Source organism: Emys orbicularis, chromosome 1 (genome assembly GCF_028017835.1).
Source record: "Emys orbicularis isolate rEmyOrb1 chromosome 1, rEmyOrb1.hap1, whole genome shotgun sequence".
Classification (NCBI taxonomy): domain Eukaryota; kingdom Metazoa; phylum Chordata; order Testudines; family Emydidae; genus Emys; species Emys orbicularis.
Genome location: NC_088683.1, coordinates 250,187,437 through 250,211,492, shown reverse-complemented (window position 1 = coordinate 250,211,492; position 24,056 = coordinate 250,187,437). Strand labels below are relative to the sequence as shown.

General features: G+C 41.3%; 1 protein-coding gene across 1 annotated transcript in view; it reads left to right on the top strand.

Moving 5' to 3' along the window:
* RFX8 (regulatory factor X8) overlaps positions 1–23,570 on the top strand; it is a 49,452-nt gene extending 25,882 nt beyond the window's left edge. The window contains exons 6-15 of the mRNA XM_065423508.1: positions 3,572–3,682; positions 3,769–3,846; positions 4,585–4,698; positions 5,393–5,543; positions 10,831–10,889; positions 15,365–15,521; positions 17,031–17,125; positions 18,119–18,233; positions 20,292–20,584; positions 23,394–23,570. Of these exons, the coding sequence (XP_065279580.1) occupies positions 3,572–3,682; positions 3,769–3,846; positions 4,585–4,698; positions 5,393–5,543; positions 10,831–10,889; positions 15,365–15,521; positions 17,031–17,125; positions 18,119–18,233; positions 20,292–20,584; positions 23,394–23,570 (1,350 nt within the window). The remainder of the gene's footprint in view (positions 1–3,571; positions 3,683–3,768; positions 3,847–4,584; positions 4,699–5,392; positions 5,544–10,830; positions 10,890–15,364; positions 15,522–17,030; positions 17,126–18,118; positions 18,234–20,291; positions 20,585–23,393) is intronic.
* The last annotated feature ends 486 nt before the right edge of the window (positions 23,571–24,056 follow it).

The window sequence follows — 24,056 nt, the reverse complement described above, 5'->3', positions numbered from 1 at the left end:
CCTCCATCCCAGAAGTCTGTTTCCCTCCCTACTCAGGTGGAGTCCATCCCATGAGAATAGTCCTCTGTCCACGAATGCTTTCCAGTGATCAAATATCCCAAAGCCCTCCTTATAGCACCACTGCCTGGCTATCATCGTAATGGTTGATCATCATATTGTTGTCTCACCTTCATTCTCCTCCTCTAGGGACAGGTAGAATCCCACTCAAGATCACCCGAGACTCCATTTCTTAAAGTGTCTTACCCAGCCTGGCATAATCTCTCTTGATGTGTTCCAGCAAGAATCTAGCGGTATCTGTTGTTCCCATGTGAAGGACAGTGGATTCTTCCCTGCTCTCATTAGGATTCTCTTCAGCCTCAGGTCCACATCCCATATTTTAGCTCCCAGCTGACAGCACACCCTTCCGTTTTCCAGTTCATCTCTGGTGACAGGCCTGTCTGTTCTTCTTAATAGGGAGTCCCCTATTGTTGTTGTGATTCTCTGGTATTTCTCGTTCTGCTCTTTCTGGCTGCAAGTCCTCTTATTTTTTGCTCTTCCTTGCAATCTTCTGCGAGTTGTCCCCTATCCTTCTGGGGCTCCAAACCCTGGCAATCTGCATTTACTGTTCCCCTCTTCTTGTAGGACTAGCCACTCTTCTCTTCTTCCTTGCCCTCCTACCTTCTGTTGCAGCCTGCTGTGCTCTTCATTGTACAACTCAGCAAACCTGTTCCTGAGCTCAATTTCTCCTTCACTAGCTGATCTTTTCCTCTGCCTGGTTCTCATAGTCCCATGCTTTCACTGGCCACTTTTCTCATCCAGCAGTCTACCCTCACAGTTCTCCAATTCAGCTTGCATCTGTGAATCTTGAATTTTCCCTTCAGCCTCCTCTTGCCTTCCCTTCATTCTCTGCTCGAATTCCAGTTAAAACTCAACCATTGTTTTTGTCTGTGTCTCCAAACCTTAGCTCTTCTCTTCCATCAGCTTTATCGGGTGGCCCTTCATACAAGCGAAGCACTTTTTGGGTACCCTCTCCAGGATAATGTACATCACACAGCTTCCACATTCCAGTCATCTTCATTGTCTCTTCCATTTCTTGGGTCACTACCACTGCTGCCTCTGTCATTGTCATATCCTTTCCTCCTAAGCTTCTGTCAAGGAAAACAAAAAAACCAAACCCAAGCAAAAAAAAACCCCAAACCCCCTCCCCCCCAAAAACCACACCACACACAAAATAAAAAGAACACCACTTACTACCTCGCCCAAACTCCTACTCCCCTGTTTTCAGCTCTGTTTGCTGGCTTCTGTGCCTTTGCTTCTATGCTCGTGGCTGGCTGCTTGGCTGCCTTTATAGGCCTCCTAATCAGGGCTCTGCTGTGGTCAAAGGCTCTGCTTCTTTCACAGCACACTGCCATCTACAAGCCTCTTTAAACTGAAAACAAACAAACAAAAAACAAAACAGCAAGCAAACAAGCAAACAAACTCTCAAGAACTGGATTTAGGGGCAGGCGACCCGGGCAAACTCCTGAGGTGCTGGGCTTGGGGGCGCCGGGCTCAGGGGCCAGGGCAGGTATTCAAAAATTTAACAAATGGGGGGAGGACGGGGGGTGCTGAAGACGATCCTCACCTGAGGTGCCATGTGGTCTCAGGCTGGCCCTGGGGCCTGCCTCTCTTCTCCTCTAACAGATTGCCACTCAAAATCCCTTATTTTCAGCTATTTGCTGACTCCTATGCTGCTGCTCAAGTAATAATGAGTAAGAATATTGGAAATAAATGGTTACATATCCAACAAAATCATAAACTTTCTAGATACTAAACTTTAACAGGTTACTCTCTTGTCTAAAGAAGCTTATCTCACCCAAAGTTCTCCTCAGTGTTTTCAACCAAGCCTGCTTGAGACCCCTTTTTCATAAAGCAAAATCATTGTCCTTTTATTTCCTCAGTGAAGGGTGTCCCCCTGTAATGATCTTCAGTCGTGGGGAGCGTTGCCTAGTAGTCAGGGACTTAGGCCCTTCGACCTGCAAAGAGGGTTTTGTTAGGGGAGCCCAGGCCCTGCCACTCCATCAGACTCCAGCACAGGGCCCTCTGAGGGCAATAAAAGGGTCTGACACCCATGAGCGCTTTAAGGCTGCCCTCCCTGGACCACTCCCTGCCACCCCACTATTGTCCAAAGTTCGGCGTCTCTACAGGAAAACATGAAGGGGGTCAGCTCATCAGTTGGCACCCCTTCACAGCCAGGCGTGGCATGGTAACTCTCTTCCTCTCTTCTCATGCATGGGCCTCTGGCCAGGTCAGTTCCAAGTCTCACCCCTTCAGGGATAGTCTATAAGCCAAATACAGGGAATCAACACAAATCAATGGGGTTAGTAATAGGTGAGAGGGGGAAATGCCTCCCTCTCAGGGTCTATCAGAAGCCGGTCCTCTCTTGTCTCAGGGAGGGACCTTCAGGCAGCTGTGGATGGGAGAGATCCTGCCTTCCCTCAGTCCTTTCTTCAGAAGCTGCAAGGTGATGAAGGTCCTTTTTCTTCCCTGGCCTGCCTCCAAGTGAGCTGTTCTGCTCCCTTTAAATTTCTCCTCCAGTCTGTGAATCTCTTGCAGGTGTGGCAGGGCATGGCTGGTTGATCCCAGAGCAGCTCCTTAACCCCTTGTTGTCCAGTGCAAGACTTGTGTATCCCATCACACTCCCCATATATACTCCAGAAAACCTGTGATATGTACCACCAGACAAGGTTCTCTCCCCACTGCTGTTTTTCTCTTCTTGTCAATTTCTTTCTGAAGTCCCCACAATCCTTCATTTGCATTTAGTTCAGACTGGTGATGGGAGACCCATTGTGAATGAGACAATATTCAATTTACATGTAAACAGATGGGTATACATCTCTTGTCTGAAAGAAAACCTGTTTTTTCACCTTTGCTGGTGACCACTATTTTTATCTAGACTTTAAGAACATATTTTCAGCTCCTTACGTGATATGTACATATGCAATTCACAACATTATTGATGACCAGTGTGACACTGGCTTTTATTTGAGACCTTACATGACACTCTTTTGTGAGCTAGAATGTACATGTCAGGTCCCAGTGATCTCTGTAACCCCTCTGCACCTCCTTGCTGGTTGGCATTAAGAGGTTCCTGAGTTCCATGCACTTCTAAGGTCTCACATCTGTCACAATAGGTATTGGGATAAGCATTCCCATGAAGAAATAAATGAGTTGCTTTGACAATACTGTTTATCTAACATATAAACACACTGAGGCCCAGATTTTTAAAGGTATGTAGATGTTACTTTGCTCAGTGTCACAATGCCTAACTGGTTTAGGAGCCCAAGTCTCATTTTCAAAAGGAATTTAGGCACTGGGGAATCTAAATCCTATTGACTGTTGAAGGGATTCAGGCTCTTAAATCAGTTAGGTGTTGTGATGCTGAGCACAGCAATGCCTAAATACCTTTATAAATCTGGGCCTCAGTGCCTTTAATATAATATGAAATGTTAGTAAGATAAGTGTGTTCTTCTTTTCTTAACATTTTATTGTTTAAATTTAAAAATCTAACAGAGTGATTGTTTAAAAAAGTAAGCCTTTAAATTGTTTCCAGTCCGGTATCAATTTGCAGACAGAGAAAGACAAATTTGGATCCCCTTTGCCTGAATTCAAGAGATTTTCTTCTTGGGAGCAAGAGTTAGGAAAGACACACTCATATAAAATAGTAAGTTTAGCCATTCAATAATCAAGAAAATTAGCTCTTGGCCTGTGTGATTGTTTTGCAGACTCTTTTTTGTTTGCATTCTCTAGGTTGCATTGCTTGCTGATGAGTATTGTAACTACTGTCAAGATGTTTTACAGAACTTGAGGAACAATGAACTTGACAGGGTATGCCATTGTTTTAACAACATATCTGTAAATATGAGTATTAGTGATTTATTTAGATGACAAAAACTGATTGCAATGACAAAATTATTTCCATGTAAGTTCACTTTCTTTATGTCAGGTGATGATTATTTATATGCAAAATGAGCACTCAGTTAAATCATTCTGGAATACTTTATTAACATAACATACTTACGTGTTCCAGAGGCCAAATTAGAGACCCAGCTATTTAGGTGCCTAACTCCCATTGAATTTAAAATGAGTTCGAATTTAAATACTTTGCAAAGGGCAGATACTGACTTCTGAAAGAGGAAAAAATGCTTGGTGGATCTCAGAACATTATAAGGAGAACAAGACTTCTACCAAACTTTGCCTTAGTTTTTGGCTGATTTGTGTTTAAACATGGGTTGGTTGTGGGGATGATTTACAGAACTGTTCTTGAGAAAGGCATAGTTCATATTCAGCCACTTATCCCCATATCTGGGGCCATATTTACGTTACTGCTTCTTTTCTTCTTTTTTCTTCAATTTCCTTTTAATTTTTAACTGGCTCCCCTAGGCTGCTCTAACCTGGGCCTGAACTAGGGCTAGGATGGAGCCAGGAAGAGAACCAAGGAACCACTATCGGCTCCATCAGAGCTCCTCTCTCTGCTGCAGTGAGGAGTGTTGTGTTGTTTGCATTCAGTTTAGCGTTCCACAAGTGCAAATGTAATGAAAATTAACCAAGGAATTTGTGCAATAGGTGGAAGACCTTATCATGTCATTCTGGAAGTCTTTGCAGCCTGAAACAATAATGCTTATGTCACTGCCAGATATATGCCAACTCTTTAAATGCTATGATAGACAGCTGTTCAAGGTACTGTAGACACAGATTTGTTTATTGCAATTATTTTGCTATCTGTTCACATCTTTTCAATAATTCTATTTGAGACAGAATCACAGTTGTTTATTATGTATCTGTACCCAGAAATACCACCTGAATCTTAAGTCTGTTCTTTGTACTCTATGTTGAAACTCTATGCCTGAGATTTTTGGATGAGCCCATTGGAGTTTGACCCCCAACTCTCACTGAATTTCCATAGGCTCCTTTAAAAGATCCAGCCTACATCAGTGGAATTTGCTTTTATGACCTTGGGCTATTTTAACATGAGGTTGGATGTGACTGATGAAGAATGAACATTGGATTGCCGCCATTTTTAAAAAACACCAAACCTATGTTGTTCCTTTGACAGCAGTATATACTTTTAGTGAAACTTCCATATTGAAACATATAGTTCTTCATTCATAAGAATTTACCTTTTACCTGAAACTGGCCATCATAATAATGTTTGGTAACTAATTAAATAAATGATATTTAGGCTTCTATAGTTAGCATCTGTTCCTACTGCCATTAAAATCAATGGGAGTTTTGCCATTGACTTTAGTGGAAGTAGGAACAGGCCCCTAGTATTATGCAGATTTAGGCCATAAATACAATTTTGTCTTATGATTCTAGAAGCATCTGTAGCAAGCCAAAAATAATGTAGTTTCCCTATGAACCTCTGTTTTAGGAAATGGAGAGCATTCTGCTTGATGACTTCCTGAAAGATGTCTCTATACAATATTTGAAGTCAGTCAGATTGTTCAGTAAAAATGTTAAACTCTGGCTGCTTACTGTTTTGGAAGATTTTCCACTCTTACTACGAATGTCCAAAATCAAAGGTATGCATCAATAATAGAGAAATTATAAGTGGATGGATAGATGGATGGATAGAAATTGTTCAAAACTTTATAACAAATCTATTTTTAAGCTCCACCTACAGTGCAAAGAAGACTGTTACTAAACCATTTTTAAAATATGATTTTAAAAACTTTCAGGTGGCATGATTTTGATACCTGTGAGGACTGGGATTAATTTGGTTACAACCAAAAATAAGAAGTCTCAAACAATTTGTAAAAACAGTTTTAACCAAATTATGTCCAGTCAATGCTAAACCATGCAAAGTAAGAGTGTTTATAAAACTTTTTGTAAAACCTGTGCTTGGGCATGGTCTCTTTGGCAGTGTCGATGATTATGAATAATGTGCAGAGACGGTAGATCATAGTTAGAAATAGCTGAAACTGACAGCAAGGTCTATCTTAAAGTTATAGTACATCACCAGCATTTTGGTAAACAAACTAAATTACTGAGTGCAACTTTACAAACAACAGATAAATAGTGATACCATTTTGTAAGCTGTAACAAACTTCAAAGTTCCTATTCATTTATGAAATTATTATATGCAGGGTTGGTAGCATCATCTATTATTAGGATTGCACAACACTTCCCATTATGAGACCCTGTTTTCAGTTTCTTATAACTTTGCTAAACTTTAAAAATTTGGGTTGAAATTTTCCATGCTAGGTGACTGCCTCCAACTGAATTTTCTTGGAAAATTTCAGGGGGAACAGTTCAGTCATTTATGAGAACAAGGCTAGGAGAAAATATGTTGTTTTGCCCATGTTAAAAAATCTGAAGCATTTTCTTTCTTTATTATATTATTATTAATTATAATTATCAGTCATCATCATCATCATCATCAACATCATAGCACCTGGGAGCCCAGACATGTACCAGAGCCCCATTGTGCTAGGTGCTGTACAAACACGGAACAGAAAGACAGTCTCTGCCCAAAGAGCTTGCAATCTAAGACCAGAGACAACAGATGGATACAGACAGACAGATGAGACAGTGCAAGGAAACAACCAGCATGATAGGCAGTGGTCTCAGCACGCTGGCAGCCTAACTGTTGTCAATTTTTTGTAGGCCTCACTGCAAAGTACAGTTTTAAGGAGGATTTTGAAGGTGGATAATGAGGTCGCTTTGTGGATGTTTACAGGGAACTTCTCCCAAGCATGAAGGGCAGCATGGCAGAAAGCATATAGGTGTTTGTTTGAAAATTTTAAGAAGTGGGTGATGATGGCTGACATCATGGGCTAATCAGAGTTGGGAGACAACTTTTCATTACTGAATGAGAGATGTTAGGTAGGGTGGAGATAGATCATGAAGGGCCTTGAAAGTGAAGAGAAATGGTGTATGTTTTATATGATAGCGGAGAGGGAGCCAGTGAAGGGATGCAAAGAGAGGGGTGACATAGTCAAAGCCTAGGAGAATTATCTTTGCAGCAGCATTCTGAATGAATAGCAACAGGGCAAGGGCCAGGGAAGATGATGTTGCACTAATTGAGATGCAAGATGATGAGAGCTTGGACATGAGTTTTAGCTGTGTGGATGGATAGGAAAGGCTGTATCTTAGAGGTGTTATGCAGAAAGAATCTGCAAGACTTAGACATAGCATGGATGTGAGGACCTAGGAAGAGGTCTGAGTTGAAGATAACACCCAGGTTACTGGACTGAGTGGCAGAGAAGATGGTCGTGTTGCCAGTGATTGAGAAAGGAGATAGTGGGAAGGGTTTGGGTGGAGGATTAGGAGCTCTTTTTTGCCATGTTGAGCTTGATGGCTGATGGCTAGACATCCACAAGACGATGTCTGAGAGACAGGCTGAGATTTTAGTTTGGACAGAAGGAGACATGTAGTAGAGAGGTAGATCTCTGAAATACTCTAGCGCCCTCATCATGCCTTGAAATTTGACCAAGAGGGAGAAGGAGGCTTTGTGTCAGGGATGTGCCTTATGCTCTCCCTGTGAAAATCTGCCCAAATTTGGCCAAGTTATGATCTTGGAAAAATTTCAGTTTGCACATGCTTACTAGACTTGCGAGAGATTATCAGCTAAAATCTCTGAAGATTCCATACTCACTGAGCATGCTCCATCCCCTCACAGCTCCTAGTAGGGTGACCAAATGTCCCAATTTTATAGGGACAGACCCGATATTCGGGGCTTTTTTATATATAGGCGCCTATTACTCTCCCACCCCGTCTCAATTTTTCACACTTTCTATATGGTCACCCTAGCTCCTAATGCTGCCACACTGCACATATGCCATCCCTACAGAAAAACTGAGTGTGCTCCAGACCAGGGCTACCGGGGTGAAGATAGACTTTCACTGTAATGGCTGCTCCTGGCTGCTGTAGGCTGGGGTGAGGGCTGGCACCAGAACAGACAGCAAGGAACCTGTCTCTCCTGTACTCTCATGACCCTCCCTGATGGCAGCCAGGGAGTGTGGAGGAGGAAGCCATTGGCTTCAAATACAGAGGGGATAAAAAACAGATGATAGGGAGAGAGAAAGGGGTAGATTGGATTAAGGAGTCTGCTGAGACTGGAACTGTATGGAGGAGAGAACTATAACTGGGAGCTGGAGAGGAAGACTGGGACTGGCAGCCAGTGAGGGAAATGGATTTGGCAGAACTGGGAGCCACTTGACTATGGTGGGGGAACACGGAGATCCAGTGAGGGGATTGGGGTAGACTGGGACTGGCTGCACTAGGAGACTGGGACAATGAAGCAGTGAGGGGTAAACAGAGAAGGGAAGGGGAGACAGATCTGACAAGGAGATCAGTTGCGAGGGGGAAACTGGTATGGGCTGGACAAAGAGACTGGAACAAGGAGACAGGGAGTGGGTGAGGGAGACTGAGATTGGATGAGGAGCCCAGAATGGGAGACTAGGACTGGGCACCAGTGGTTGGGTGGTAAGAGACAAATCAGATGAAAGAGCCAGGAGGTGGGAACTGGGATTGGTTGGGCAAGGAGACTGACACTGGGCTGAGAAACCTGAAGAATACAGACTGAAACTGGCAAGTAGAATGGGACTGAAGGGTTAAGTTAGGGGAAAATAATCAGAAGAGACTGTACCCACTGACTAGAGCACATTCCTTGCCGGAAACTGTAATGGAATCCAAGAATGGGATTCTCTCTCTGCTTCTGCCACAGAGTTTGTATGTATTGCTAAGCAAGTCACTTAAACCAAACTTTTCAGAGGTAGTTGTCATAGTTTCAAGGTAACTGCACCTGTATTTACCTTCCATGGTCCCTCGAGGGCACTCATTTAAAGGTTTACAGCTCCAAGTTGTCACCTCTCCTGGGTGGACACCCATGTCTCACTCCCTTCTGACAGGGGTTTTTTAGGCTGCACTGCTCCCTGATCTACACTGTGACATTCCTAGCAAGCCAGTCTGCCTGAAAGAAAGTGCCTGTGCTTTGCTTTCTCTCTGAGGGCTATGACCAGTGTATTGACAGCAGTTACAAGTTACCACACAGCTCCTTCTAAGCAAGCACATGTATTCTTAAGGTAAAAGCATTACTGAGAAAGAATATAAAAACAATAAAAGAAACTACACACATGCTAAAAAGTTTATCAGACGTCACCCCCAACTCCAACACAGGGTTTTGGTAGGTGTCAGTCTTTCAAACCCCACAGCTGGCTTTCCCTTTGGTTACAAGTTCATTTCAGTCTTTAGATCAGGAACAGAACCACGGCCCCGGTCACTTTAAGCTCAGGCTGTTTATCCCAAAGTCCTTTTTTTGTCTGTTGGTCTCTGGAGAACCTAGTCTGAAGTAAAATATGTGCGCCTCACCAGGAGAGGAACCTCTTTGGAGGTGTTATAATTTGAGTGATTTGCCTTAATTCTCCCTACTATTTTCACTTTCTGGACAAACTGTGGTAACCCTCCCCACATGGGGTGCATTCAATCCCTGGCCCACAATGATACATAAACCATTCATACACTTAATACAATATGGTCTCCCAAAGATATTGCAAGCAATTCCCGTATCTATCAGTGGGCACTAATTGGCTGTTCCTCCCTTTCTGAGTGCCCACTTTGAGACCCCGAGGCCTGATTTGTGCTAAGCACTGACAGCTGTAACTAAAGACAATGGGAGCTTGAATATATAAAGTCCTATATAACGCTAAGTACTCTGAAAAATCAGGACCTAGGTGTCTCAAATTGGGCACCCCAAATTAGTGGATATTTTTGACTTAATGTCTCTGTGCCTCAGTTCCCATCTGTAAAATGAGGATGATAATGACTATCTATGTTATCATAGCACTTAGGCCCCAGTCATGGAACAGGACCCCATTGTGCTAGATGCTGTACAACCACAGAATAGTGAATATCTGCTCATTAATTGAGCACCATCCATCCTGTGCAGTGAATGAGGCAGGGGTCCTGTGGAAAAAATAGTGTGGGATCATCTAATTAAAGACTGTATCGTAATGCATAGGCACCAGGGGGTCAAATTAAGGTTTCAAAGGCAATCTTAATTCTGGCCTTACATAACGTTTGCGTGTTTGACTTTGCAACCTTAATAATGTTCTTTTAACATAGTCTTTTGTGGGTAATATATTAGATTGGGCCTTATTCAGAAATAAACATAGCCTTCTGGCCTGCATAAACCCCAGGAAGTCATGAATCCTAATCAGAGAAAAGATTGTCCATGTGGAAACTTCTGTAACTTATTTTATAGTTACACTGGCTCTCCCTGCACCTAAGTATAAAATATAAACAATATTTTATCCTGAAGATCCCAGGACAGGAACGATGCTTTCCAAGTGTTGCACAGTGTCTACATTGTGAGTGCTACTGGAAACAAATAAAATACCAGCTCTTAGTCATTATGCTTCATGACTGTGGAAGCAGGAAGGTGAAGGTTTCAGTTTTTAAATCAAAATTGAAAAGATTTATAATTGTTGTTGCTTTAATTGATCTTAAATGGTAATATAACAGCATAGGGCTGCAAGTAAAAAGAAAAAGTATAATAGGTGGGAAATCTTGGGGGTTTTCTCCTCTTTGTCATGAGTCTATTGATTTTAGGAATAGTTTTAATCAGTGCAGCTATTGTCTGCTAACTGCAAGCTTTAGAATGATAGGGCTGAATCCTACAAGATGCTGAGTACCTCAACTATCTTTGAAGTCAAGGCACTAAATACCTTGCAGGATTAAGCCCTCAGCCTTTCACATTGCTCCCTCAGGGGCCCATTTTCTAAATTATAATAAAATCTGTCTTCATTAATGTGCTTTAGAATTTAAAATGCCAATGATAAGAAACACCTGCCTCTTCCTCCTTAACAGAAGTTACTGTGTTTGTAAAAAGACTAAGAAGAAAGACGTATCTTTCTAATATGGCAAAGGTATGTTTTATGTACTTTTTAAAACCTGAACCCATAAAGCACAAGGCTTGAACACCTCCCATGTAATAAGCCTGACCTAATTTTTGGTTATGTATTTTACACACTCTTTTTGTAATATAACAACAAAACATTTCTTTATGTTTGTGCATTGCTACAAGCCATGATTGGGGGACAAATCATGCCTCCTAGGTCCACACACGGAGAGCACTCTCTTTTGCACTGTTTACCACTCTGGATCCTGCAGAAGCCTCTCAAATAAAGTCAGGATCCATGCTGGGGGAATCAGTGGAGACTAGCCAAATTTGTACAGGATGGTGGCTGCACATTGTCCTCCCTCAAATCCCAGGAGATGATACAGCCTGGAGTTGTTATATAATAGGTTGCATTTAGTATTCCCCCTCCCCCCATTTCAGGGTGCTGAAGCCATCATGCCTGGGGCGATCCCTGTACCACAGCTGTAATGAAGGCACACTAGCAGGGAGCTGAGGAGGAGTTCAAGCTAGAGTTCAAACTGTTTCAGAGACACAAGGCCTTTGCATGGGTCCCTGGGGATCAGTCAGGTGTGGAGACAAGCCTGTGCCCTTTTCCACTGGGGTAGGCCATCCTCACCACTCCATCCCCAATAGGACAATCAGCAAGGATCTCTGCAAGCTTGCTTTCACTCATCTTTCCTACTCAGGGTCACCTTCGATGGGTTTTGTCACGGGAGGGATGAGCTTGGTCTAAAACTGGAAATATAAGACAGTGTGTGTCTCCCACTTCTTGTTGGCCCCACAGTGCTATTCTTCCTGACCAGAAAAACTTCAGCTGGCTTTTTAACCCCATAACTAGTGTGTTGTATATTTTATAACAAATTGTATTTATTTATGGCTAGATTGCAAGGTGGGCTGCACTTCTCTCCCCTCCTTTACATGAGCTACCTTTACCTTGGGTCTAGATGTGCAGGGATAAAGAGTACTGCACATTTGCTTACTCTACCCCAAGCAGATAGGCAAGGAGTGGGCAGGGAGGAGGAGGGAAATGGGTGATGTGTTGGCTTCACCCCTCCAATATGCAGACCAACAAAGGTGAGCCAAAATACTAGTGGTAATTACTACCCACCTCTTCACCCTGCCCCCACCCCTCCAGTGCAAGGGGAGTCAGAGCTGCCTCTACCTAAGTCTGGCTTTTCATTTAATTTATTTAAGACCATATCAGCAGCAAAATAAAGAAGACAATTAAAAAAACTAAAAATAGATCAAACATTTTTAAAAAACCAAATTGCTCCCTTCCACACACACCGGGCCTGTCCTGTGAGGGGACAAGCATCCTCAACTCCCACTGACTGCAGCATGCCTTTAGGGTGCTCAGGAGGGATAGCTCAGTGGTTTGAGCATTGGCCTGCTAAACCCAGGGTTGTGAGTTCAAGCCTTGAAGGGGCCACTTGGGGATCTGGGGCAAAATCAGTACTTGGTCCTGCTAGTGAAGGTAGGGGGCTGGACTCGATGACCTCAAGGTCCCTTCCAGTTCTAGGAGATGGGATATCTCTCCATTAATTATTTATTATTATAAGGTCAGGCCCACACATCCCTAATCACTATTTCTTATGCACCTTAGAGAACGACCTGCAAGACTCAGGGTGCCTACAACTCCCATTAATTCAAAATTTGTTTATTTAGATTTACTGGGCTTGTTTTGTCACTGTGTATTAGTTCTCTGATACTCAGCTGCCCACTCCCTGCACAAATTAAAGTTACTGGGGGTCAGCTTTAACTTACACCAATGAGCTTTATTCCAGATGAAATTCACCCTATGCCAGGGGAATTCTCCAGTGGCAATCTCCGGCAGCTTTAGATTCCATCTAGCACCATCTAGAATCTGGGCAACTGTACATTGCCCTTATACCCTAAAAATATTATGGGCCTGATTCTCATTTACACTAAGGGTACGTCTACACTACCCGGATCGGCGGGTAGTGATCGAGCTGTCGGGGATCGATTTATCGTGTCTAGTGTAGACGCGATAAATCGATCCCCGATCGCTCTGCCATCGACTCCTGTACTCCACTGCGGCGAGAGGCGGAAGTGGAGTCGACGGGGGAGTGGCAGCAGTCGACCCCGCGCCGTGAGGACACGAGGTAAGTGATTCTAAGTCGATCTAAGAATGTCGACTTCAGCTACGCTATTCTCATAGCTGAAGTTGCGTATCTTAGGTCGATCCCCCCCAGTGTAGACGAGGCCTAAGACCCCTTTTTACCACTCACATGTGTAAGGCCCCTTTAAACTACCAGAACAGTATACAGAGGCCTTAGTGTAAATGAGAATGTGTTTTAAAAACAAATATTTGAACAAGTGAAATATGAAATAAGTCTTTAAAACAAACTTCCAGAAAACCTTCCTTCATCAAGATAGCCTCTATTACAGCTTCCATGAGAGACTGTTTCATGTTCAGATTTGATGGCTTCTGGTGAACCAAGGCAGGAAGCAAATGCCTGTCAAGGATCCTTCATTGGATTGTTCTACTAGATCCCTCATTGGGACTTCAGGCCCTTCCTGGTTTTACTACGGGATTGATAGCCTGAACACCTCAAATAATCATAACTGTTTTCCTGTGAGAAACACATAGGTATCTCATAGGGAGCTAGGTGGTCACTCAGGTAGACAGGACCCAAACCACATGGAGCTTTATAGGTCAAAAGCAAACCCTCCTACACTCAAAGTATACCTTGAACTTTACCCAGAAATAAATTGGCAGCCAGTGCAGGTCACTGTGCTCCTAATGAGAAACACCATTGAATGACTGTGCTGCTGCATTCTGCGTCAACTGCAGTTTCTGAATGGTATAAACATATTGCTCCACATAGAGTGCTTTGCAATAATCTAACCACCTGGTGACAAAGCATGGGTAACCTCAGCAAGGTCAGCATCTGAAAGAGAATGATGTAACCTCTCTGCCATGTGCAGATGATAAGAAGCACACTTGACATCTGCTGATACTGGGACACCCAGAAATAATTGGGGATGTAATAAAATGGGCGTACCCCTTAAAAGAGGAGTGTGGATATAACTTCTGCCATTTCCTCTGGTTGCTTCCTACTTTCTGTAAGCATAATCTAGGTGTTGTCAGGGTTGGCTTTTAGTCAGCAAGCCCTCACTCATAGTCCAACACAATAAATTGTTGCACTGCACCAATGTGGCCTAAAGAATTGGAAATATGGATCTGGGTGTCATACTGAGGATGCCACACCCATATTTTGTCACTAATGTTCAGAGTCACATTCTCTTGTTTTTAGCAGCTGCTGTTAGAAGCTTGGGGTCTTCTTATTTCCTGATGATAGAAAAAAGCAGGGGTGTTTTGTAAGTTGGGTGTTTCTAGTTTATTTCTTGTGAGCCTGGAAACTCCCAGTGAAACAGGGAGAAGAAGGGGGTAATATTTAATCCTGCCCAAAAACTGTTTTGTAAGATGAACTGCATTAAACTAAAATGAATGAGGACTGGAGTGTTACTGATATTGCAGTCAAATGGGGTGAATAATGAAAAAAACAGGTTAGAATTATATTTGCAAATAAATGAGCCTATTGCACTCCACTGCTGTTTGTGCTGTCATTCATTATTCACAAATATCCAGTTGATCGCTGGGTTTTTGTGCAAATGTTTGTGAATCCTGAAAGTTTTCTGAATTTTAGCACAAATGATTATTCATCTGAAAGTCCATACCAGAGGTGCATTATTCATCATCCATTATTCTCTCTTCATTATTTTCCCATTTTAAAAGTTTCATTAGGGAAGCCAAAATAATACCATGTGATAAAGGTAACCAGTCACAACCTATGAATAGTAAATAGGTGAAGTGAACAGTTCATAAACAATCTACAAGCTGAAAATGTATTGCTGAAAGTATTGGGAGAATATGTGTGAATGAGGAATACTTTGAATAAATCAGAATCACTTCACAAATGATTCACAAACAAAGAAAAGGTATTCAGTCTCAGCTAATACTATTTTACCAAATAATTCAACCAATTTTACATTTCAGATCTCAAAGATAGAGCTGTTGTTATATTTTCTGAGCAGAATGTGAAAAACTGCCTGTGAATTTAATTGAGACACACACATCAATGTCCGTTGCCATTGAGGAAAAGTTAGTCCTGATACACCTTTTCATTCTTCAGTCTTTATAAGACTACAGTATTCTTTGATATAAGAGCAACAGGCTCACATACTGAAAAGTCACCAGGCCAGGTTATTTTATATTGGTCAATATTGTCTGCTCCACCTTGCTCAAGAATACAGAATATAGTTGAGAAGTAGATCATCAATTGCTGAACATTCTGTGAGGAAAATTTGAAATGTGCCTAACTAGTGCTTTGGGGACTAGACTGTTTGTGTAATGTCATTAAACTCCGTGTTCTAACTTAACACTGAACAAGGGGTATTTTTTGACTGAGAAGAGTTTAACAAAATTAAAGGTACTTCCTTTTTTTTCTTTATCTATAGACAATGAGAATAGTCTTGAACAACAACAGCAGAGTTACTGTTTTAAAATCAGACTTGAATGCCATCATCAACCAGGGAATTGTGGACATTCCTGGAAACCCCTTGCAAAAGAAGTTTAGAAATATGGATGAAATGGAAAGTGACATGGAACTCAAATGTAATATTTTTATATCTTTTCTATTCATTGAAGCACTTGGCTCATATGTTATTTAAGCTTTAGCGTTTCCCCGTGTTTGTTTATTCATGATCTGTCCTAAGTGGAAGCGTAGTCTTGCTATAACACTAATTATTGGAACAGGTCCAGTAAAATTGAGATTGGTGCATATAACATTATCCTCTAAGCATTAAAAGATAAGAATGATAAGCTTTCAGTTCTGGTTCTGTCTTACAGCTTTCTGTAGCAGCAGCAGCATTTTTATGTCATTCTAACAATGTACTTTGAGCAAAATGTTGACAAATGAGTATATCTATGTTTTATTGTTAATAAAAAAGAATGGAGAATTACATTTTGCATGATCCTGTGTTATTAACCAAATCACACTACATTATTTTCAAATGGACAGATTTGAATATTGTACAATGAACAGGACAAAGGTTATTGACCTTGCAATCTGTGTCTTTATACTATGTCATTTATAAACAACAAAATGCAATGTTTATATGGAGCAATGACATAATACATTTACCATTGTAATGAATAATGATAGGACTATAATGACAAGTTTAATTCTTAGAGTAATGGCTGCCATTTAAATTTATTAGTGACAGATGGGCAACTTGGTCTACTGGACTGAACATATGACTGGAAAAGAAAATCTTGAGTTTTGTTCCTGGTTCTGTCCCTGACTTGCTATGTGAATTTGGACATTTCATCTCTCTGTGATTCTTTTTCCTAGTTCACAGAGTATTTGTGAGAACTAATTAGATTATGCTTATATAATGCTTTAAAAATCCAAAACACTTTATAAATGCAAAGTATTATTGCTACTAGAATTAGTGAGTACCTTATTTTTACAGAAGTGGATTTATTGATTGTCCTTGAACCTTCTTGAAGGAAGAAGACACAGGGACAAATTCTACTCTCAGTTGTACTGATATAAACCCAAAGTCTTTACTTTTGTTACAGAATAATATTGACTTTGGTGTAGATCACTATATAGCATTTGGCTTAGTGTATTAATTTTCAAACATTTTGCTTTTGCCACATCTGAACTGAGTTTGGGCAATGGTGGCTAAATTTTTAGTTTCTCAGGAAAATTTTCAGAAACTCCTTTTATCATTTGAAAGCAATTGTCTCCACATCAGCAGGTGAAAAAGACAGCTTTGTGAATCAAGTGAAAACTTAAATTAATAATCTGATAGTGTTACAAACTCAGTCCCTCCATTCTCCTTTCACATTTGAAATAACCTCTACTCTTAGAGGGCCACCCTTACTCATGGTGAGTAGTCATGTATTACAGTGATGGAAAAGGACATGAACCTGAATAGAATGGAATTAATTTCAGAGTTAGATGCCACCCAGCATTAATGGGGGTGTCAAAATCTGGTCCAAAATCTATTAATATGTTATGAGCAGTTGTTTAATGTATTTTTTTTTTACATTACTGCTAAAGAGAGGTGTAAACCAAATGCTGCAAGCAATGCATATTCCTTTTATATTTTATAGGCTTGAATAACTTGATTTCCTTGCTGGATACTTCCACAGATGTTAGGGTTTTCCTGAACTGTATGTCTTCAAATCTTCAGGCTTTTGTCATTCAGGTACAAAATTAACTCATTATTTAAAAAAGAAAAAAACCATCATAAGAACATAAGAACGGCCCTACCGGGTCAGACCAAAGGTCCATCTAGCCCAGTATCCTGTCTTCCGACAGTGGCCAATGCCAGGTGCCCCAGAGGGAATGAACAGAACAGGTAATCACCAAGTGATCCATTCCCTGTTGCCCATTCCCAGCTTCTGGCAAAATCACACCATTTATCATATGTTTGTCTTTCATGTTACAATCAAGTCAGTTGTTATCCTGCTTGTCAGTAGTTTGCAGCAGTGGTATTGCATACCAATACTCAGACTAGAGTATCAAGATTACATAAATTATGTACAAGAAGAAAGTAATTGTCAGACAAAAATTCCATCTTTGCATGCATCCTGTATAACCACACAGCTGGGAATGCAAGTATCTGGTCTAACTTCATATCCATGACACATTACCTTCCTTTATAACCTAAAACCTATAAGAAAAGGCAGATAAGACTGAGAACTGTGCTTCATGATTTAGGAGACGCTAAAATCTGAGCAGCTGGTAGAAAAGTGGCTTTTCCTACTGAAATAGCTGTGCCTATGGAAATAGATGTAACTATCTTAATACTGTGCATACTTCTTCCCCTGCCTCACCAGCCTTTCAATATTTCCTCCAGTGGTAGATCAGAATTATCAGTAGCTGCAGTGGTGCTGGTAGTTTGGGCTAGATGGGATAATCATGTAAATTTAAATGGAGTTATTTAATTTTTTTTTCTCCTTGGAAGGAGCAGGGGAAGCTGTACTCCCTGTTAATTAATTATTCCCTGGTTAGTTCCTGTTGTGATTTTTTAAAAGTAATAATAGTACTTTGAACTTCTATAGCATCTTCCCTCAGAGGATCTCAGACTGCTTGTACTGTTTTTATTTCTGTATACAAATTGCTTGTGAAGTCTTCAGTACTACATGTACATTCTTTATTTGACCTTATCATGAGTCAAATCATTGTCTATTTACAGCCAAGCAAGAATAAAGAAGAGTTTAGAAAATTAGCAGCTAACTTCCAACTGAGATGGAACTTCCTCTTAACTGCAGTAAGCAAGGCAATGACACTGTGCCATACAGACAGTTTTGGTAAGTAAGAGCTTTTTTCATGCTCCGTGCGGCAATGAACACAGGCCCAGATCTTTGTCCCCTTTGTGTCAGAAAAGTCAGTACCAATCTCTCATTGGCATTGACTCCTAAACCTCCAGCAGGCCCTTACTTTCAGGACATTTCAAGGTCTGGTCTCAGTTGCCTTCAGGCATAAGGGCAAGATGAAGAAGAGAAGCACTGAGAGGTCTTTAACTATTCTTTTGACTTGCTATCCAGATTGGATATTTGCTTCAGGAGGGCAATTCTGCAATTCTTGTTTAATTAAAACTCCTTAGCCCATCCTCCTGGGGATTGCACCGACAACTACACTTCTACAGGTGGAAATATGCAGAGACCATCTCAAAGAAGAAAAAATGGTTACCTGCCTTATTCATAGATTTTTTTAAGGCCAGAAGGGACTACTGTGATCACCCAGTCTGACTATCTGCATAACACATCGCCACACACTTCCCTGAATTAATTTCTGCTTCGAGTCGAATAGCTGTGATTGAACTAGAGTATATCTTTTAGAAAAACATCCAATCTTGATTTAGAAATTTCCAGTCATGGAGAATCCACCACAACACTTGGTAAATTGTTCCAGTGGTTAATTACACTCACTTAAAAATGTGCACCTTATTTCTAGTCTGAATTTGTGTAGCTTCAACTTCCAGTCATTGGATTTTGTTATACCTTTGCCTGCTAGATAGAAGAGCCCTCTGTTATCAGATTTCTGTTTCCCACATAGGTACCTCTGACCAGGGATCAGCAACCTTTGGCCTGCGCCGCTTCCCGCAGCCCCCATTGGCCTAGGACGGCAAACCATGGCCAGTGGGAGCCGCGATCGGCCAAATCTGCGGACGCGGCGGGTAAACAAACCGGCCCGGCCTGCCAGGGTGCTTACCCTAGCGGGCCGCGGGCCAAAGGTTGCCAATCCCTGCTCTAGACTGTGATCTAATCATCTTTTAATCTTCTGTTTGTTAAGCTAAATAGATTGAGTCTCTCACAATAAGGCATGTTTTCCAATCCTTTAATCATTCTTGTGGCCCCTCTGTGAACTCTCTCCAATTTTTTAACATCTTTCTTGAAGTGGGGACACCAAAAGTGGACACACTAATCCAGGAGCAGTTGCACCAGTGCCAAATACAGAGGTAATATAACATCCCTACTCCTCCTTGATATTCCCCTGTTTATACAACCAAGGATCACACTAGCTTTTGGCCACAGCATTGCACTGAGAACTGAAGTTCAGCTGATTATCCACCATGACTCCCCAAGTTTTTCAGAGTCGTTGCTTCCCAGGATAACGTCCTCTGTCCTGTAAGTGAGGGCTACATTTTTTGTTCCTAGAGCATAATCCAATAAGAGCAGAGGCAGTTTTTCAATTAAAAATTAACAAGTTCCTAGGCACAGCACCTTGATTGAAGATCCTTCCTAGTTTATGCCCATGTAAAGTGTTCATTCCTTGTTAAGATTATTATTAATTGCTTGTTTAGTGCCAATAATGTGCTTGGTGTGGAGCAAGACACGGAAGAAGACTTGGTCTTTGCTGAGTGGGGTTTACAGTCCAATGAAATCAATGAGGGTCTTTCCATGGGCTTCAATGGGCTTTGGCGCAGGCTCCAAGTTAGGCTTTTCAGCTTCACTCATACAGTTATATTGATTGAGCCTCAAACTATATGCAGTCAGTAGGATTTTTTGTTTGGGGAGGGCTGGAATTATTAATCAGTGTGAGCAAGGCAACAGATGATGGGACGTTGTTAAGCCTTGCAAAAGAAGGAAGATGGACAACCACACTGTCCCATATTGTTAAAATAAGGGGGATCCCCTTTAGTCCATGTTTAAAATCTGTACTTAGGGCATATTCTGCCTGCGTGTTGGTGAGCAGGCACACATAGTTCAAGATTTCTTATTCGGTGAGTACTATGCTCCAAATCCTATTAATATAATGACACCATGTGGTTTACAAAGGAAGATGTACCTGGTTAGGTAGAGTATTTATATGAAACTCTAAAAGTGATGATGTTGCAAGTGATTTTTGTTGTTGTTTAAACCTAGGATCCTGGCATTTGTTTAATTTGCTACTTTTGGAATATGTTATTCACATTCTCCAATCCCATATAGAGGAGGAAGGAGATGGAACTCTCTCAGACATGCAGCAAAACGATTCACCTACCCAGCTAGTTCATGAACCTGCTCACCTTTGGGACAATTTTTCTGCTGAGCAGTTTCGAGCCGGAGCCCCAGAGCCAACTCGGGTAACTCTGACACAGAGCCAGAGTGATGTTAATCTAAACAGCATTATTCTCAGGGTCCTGAGCTGTCTGGTAGACTCAGCCACAGGCAACAAGGTAAAAGTAACAATACATTTGTTTAACAATAAAATAGAATTAATTTTCAAAACCCAACTGCAAGAGATGATGGCGTGTGTGGATGTGTATTGAACGTCTAAGAGTAATATAAATAATATTGTACATATGTAAGAGTTTTCAGATTTCTTCTTCATATACTGGCAGCATACATCTTAAATCTTTCTAGAAAGCAGCAGCCAATGGAACTGGACACATGTTAATTGCACTAAGATTCAGACCTAATGTTATATTATAAGGAGTTGTACCCTGACCCCACTCCAGTTCCTTTGCTGCCAACCTTATCTCCCAAGATTTACCACCTTATACATGTCTTCAGTGACAAGAGTGGAAAGGTACTGGATTGGGGTCAGGGCTACTGCTTCTTTAGGTCAGCACATTCAGTGCCACAAGTGAGCATCGGCGTGGCCTCAGAGTGACATCAGAACCTGCATTCTGTCAGCTTCAGCAGAACACCACACAACCCAAGTATCCCATCTCTACTAGCAGCCAATGGTGTTATGCAACCCCACTTATCTGCTCAGCCCCATTATGCTTCCCACCTTCAACCTCCCGATCCTTACCTTCTCCCTCCACTTTGTCCTTCTCCTTCCCTATGCCTTTCCCCTAAACCACTCTACTCTCCATTTTCCTGCCTTCTCCCCCTCTACTCCTCCTTTCACATACTTCCCTTATCCCTCTCTCATCACCCCAACTCTACTACTCAAAATATAAATCACTTTAGAATGCAGGTTTTGGTATCACTGGACCAGGAGAAACAAGGTCTATAAAGGTGCTGCTGGTGCTGTGTTCACTACTGCGATTGTTGCAGAAACTACAAGAGAGCTGGAGCTTTTGGTGCTCCACCCCAAGAAGGCCGTAAGGAGGAGTCAACTGATAATGGGGAGCCGCATAGTGGTGGGTAATGCTGGCACCTCGTGTCTCTGGGACAGCCAGATTACTTGACATAACCTTGTCTTCTCCTTGTCTTCACAAAACTCCTCCGTCTCTCCTGTCTGTCCAAAGTGCTGCTGCCAAAATCACCTCCCTCTCTCACCCCTTCAACCATATCACCCCCTCTGTGGGTCACTTGCCTGGTTTCCTGTTCCTCTGTATATCAAGGGTAAATTTCTTACCTTTGCACACAAACCCCTACCTTATGCAGCCTCTGCAAATATCTCTAAGCTGGTCTCCTTCTGCCTTTCCCTTCTTCCCCTCTGCTCTGCCAACACCAATCTCCATACTCTTCATCTTCTTCTCTCACAGGCATCTCCATGCTTTCTTCCAAGCAGCCTGTTATGCTTGGAAAACCTGTTTGTCACACTTCCACCCTCATCTTCTTGAAGTCACTGCTGAAAACACAGGTCTTCTGTGAAGCCTACAAGAAATGAGAGGGAGGATTAGGAATAATAGTCATAAATAAAAACCCTTGAATCAGAACCATCAGTATGTGTCTATGTCTTACTGAGTAACTCTGTAATATTATTATCACCCTTGTCCTTCCTCCTCCCTCCCATCTCTATCTGTTTATGACCCTCACTTACTGAATGTAGACTACAATTTTTGGCATAGGGACCATGTTTTTACTTGCTATTTTGAAAGGCACAGCACAGTTCTGAATACGTAAACATCATCATTAATAATAATCATCTGGAGAATGGGTAAATATCAAGTTGCTTATTACAGAGCTTGCACTGTCTTTCCCTCAGCATGAGTAATGTTCACTCATCCATAAAACCCCAGCCTACACACTCTGTGCTTTCTCTGTTTACCTGTTACCAAATTAAAATCCCATTCAGCTGCACACCTGCAGTAGGATTAGCTGCAGAGCACTGTGCTGTAGTCAGTTCTACACCTACATTACATATACTACACTGTAAATCACAGGAAGGAGACCTAGGTTTCTTATAACCTCAATGGACAACAATGGCAAATAAGCAAATCAAATGCTTTGATTTGTTAAATGGATAGAAAAAATAAGGAAATAATTGACTGCATTATAGAAATCAATGGTGTGTCCTCATGTCAAATACTCTATCAAAAATTATATAAATGTGTTAATTAAAATGATTAGAGGCAGGGTAAATCCCTAGCCCCAAAGAAGGCAATGGTAAGAGTCCTATTGACACCAAGATTTCACCCTAACGAGGTATGCCACAGGAGCAAAGATTGAAAGGACCGGGGTTCTTTATTTTGAAAAAGAGAAGAATAAGAGGGGATATGGCAGGGTATATACAATTATATATTATTATACTGAAGGCTAGTCTGGTGATTCTGTTAAACATATCCCACATTATGAGGAGACTTAATTAAATGAAAAGGTAAAAAATTTGGGGGCACAATCCTGCAAGCACCTATGCATATGAATAATCTCACTGAATTCAACAACACTAATCATGTGCATAAAGTTATTCACAGGCATAGTAATATCTAATTCTTATATAGTGCTTTGCATCAGTACAGCTCAAAGCACTTCACTGTCTATATTGTAGCTATCTTTACAACAAACCTGTGAGGCAGGGAAATACTATTTTCCCTATTTTACAGATGGGAGAACTGAGGCACAGAGAGGATAAGTGACTTGCCCAGGGTCACACAGGAAGGCTGTGGCAGAGCAGGGACTCACTCCTGGGTCTCCCATGCCCTTGGCTAGTGCCCTAATCACTGGATCATCCTTCTTCTAAACATAAGTGTTTGCAGGAGCAGGCCCTTGAAACAGATAACAGAAAAGACATTTTATTCAATAGCAGGAGGATCAGGTATATAATCTCTCCACAGTGATAATATTTACACTTCCATGTTTTATTTGCAGCTCATCCAGGTCATGTTGGAAGACAAAGCTACTAAAAGTTCAGTTAAACTAAATCTTCCAGTTGGAAAGGAAGCACTTGTTACTCTGAAAGATGGACAGAGATTTATTATTCGCACCTGTGATTCACAGCAGAGTTGCACTAGCATTTGTTCCAGGGAAATCCAAACAGACTTATGAGAATTGTTTACAAGGGATTTATTGTACTTACCTGTATGCTTAATATAGATTTAAGAAAAATGTTTTATTTTTCTGTGAAATTAAAGGGCTTTTTTCTGTAAATACTAGCTACAGAATTGTGTTAAAGTATTATTTATTAATTATTATTATTATTTATTTAAAGTTTTCATGTATTTAACTGTTTGGCTTATTTGAATAAATATATAAGAAATCCTAACATGGAATGTACCTGCCTGCTTGGTTTTTGTTCTTCTCTGTTTCTAATAGCTCTGTCATCAATAATGTTAAAGACCTACCTGAAACCACAATGCCAAAGAAAGTCAACAGGAACTATGGAATGGACTATTAACCCCATCAAAATTCTTCTTTGTGTCTACAATATGGACGCCAGAGTTCAGGCTGCTATTTTGTCTTTGACCTATCCTATTATGCTTGGTATCTCAATTTATACAGAGCTCAGCTCTAATCTCAGATCCATGGATATGC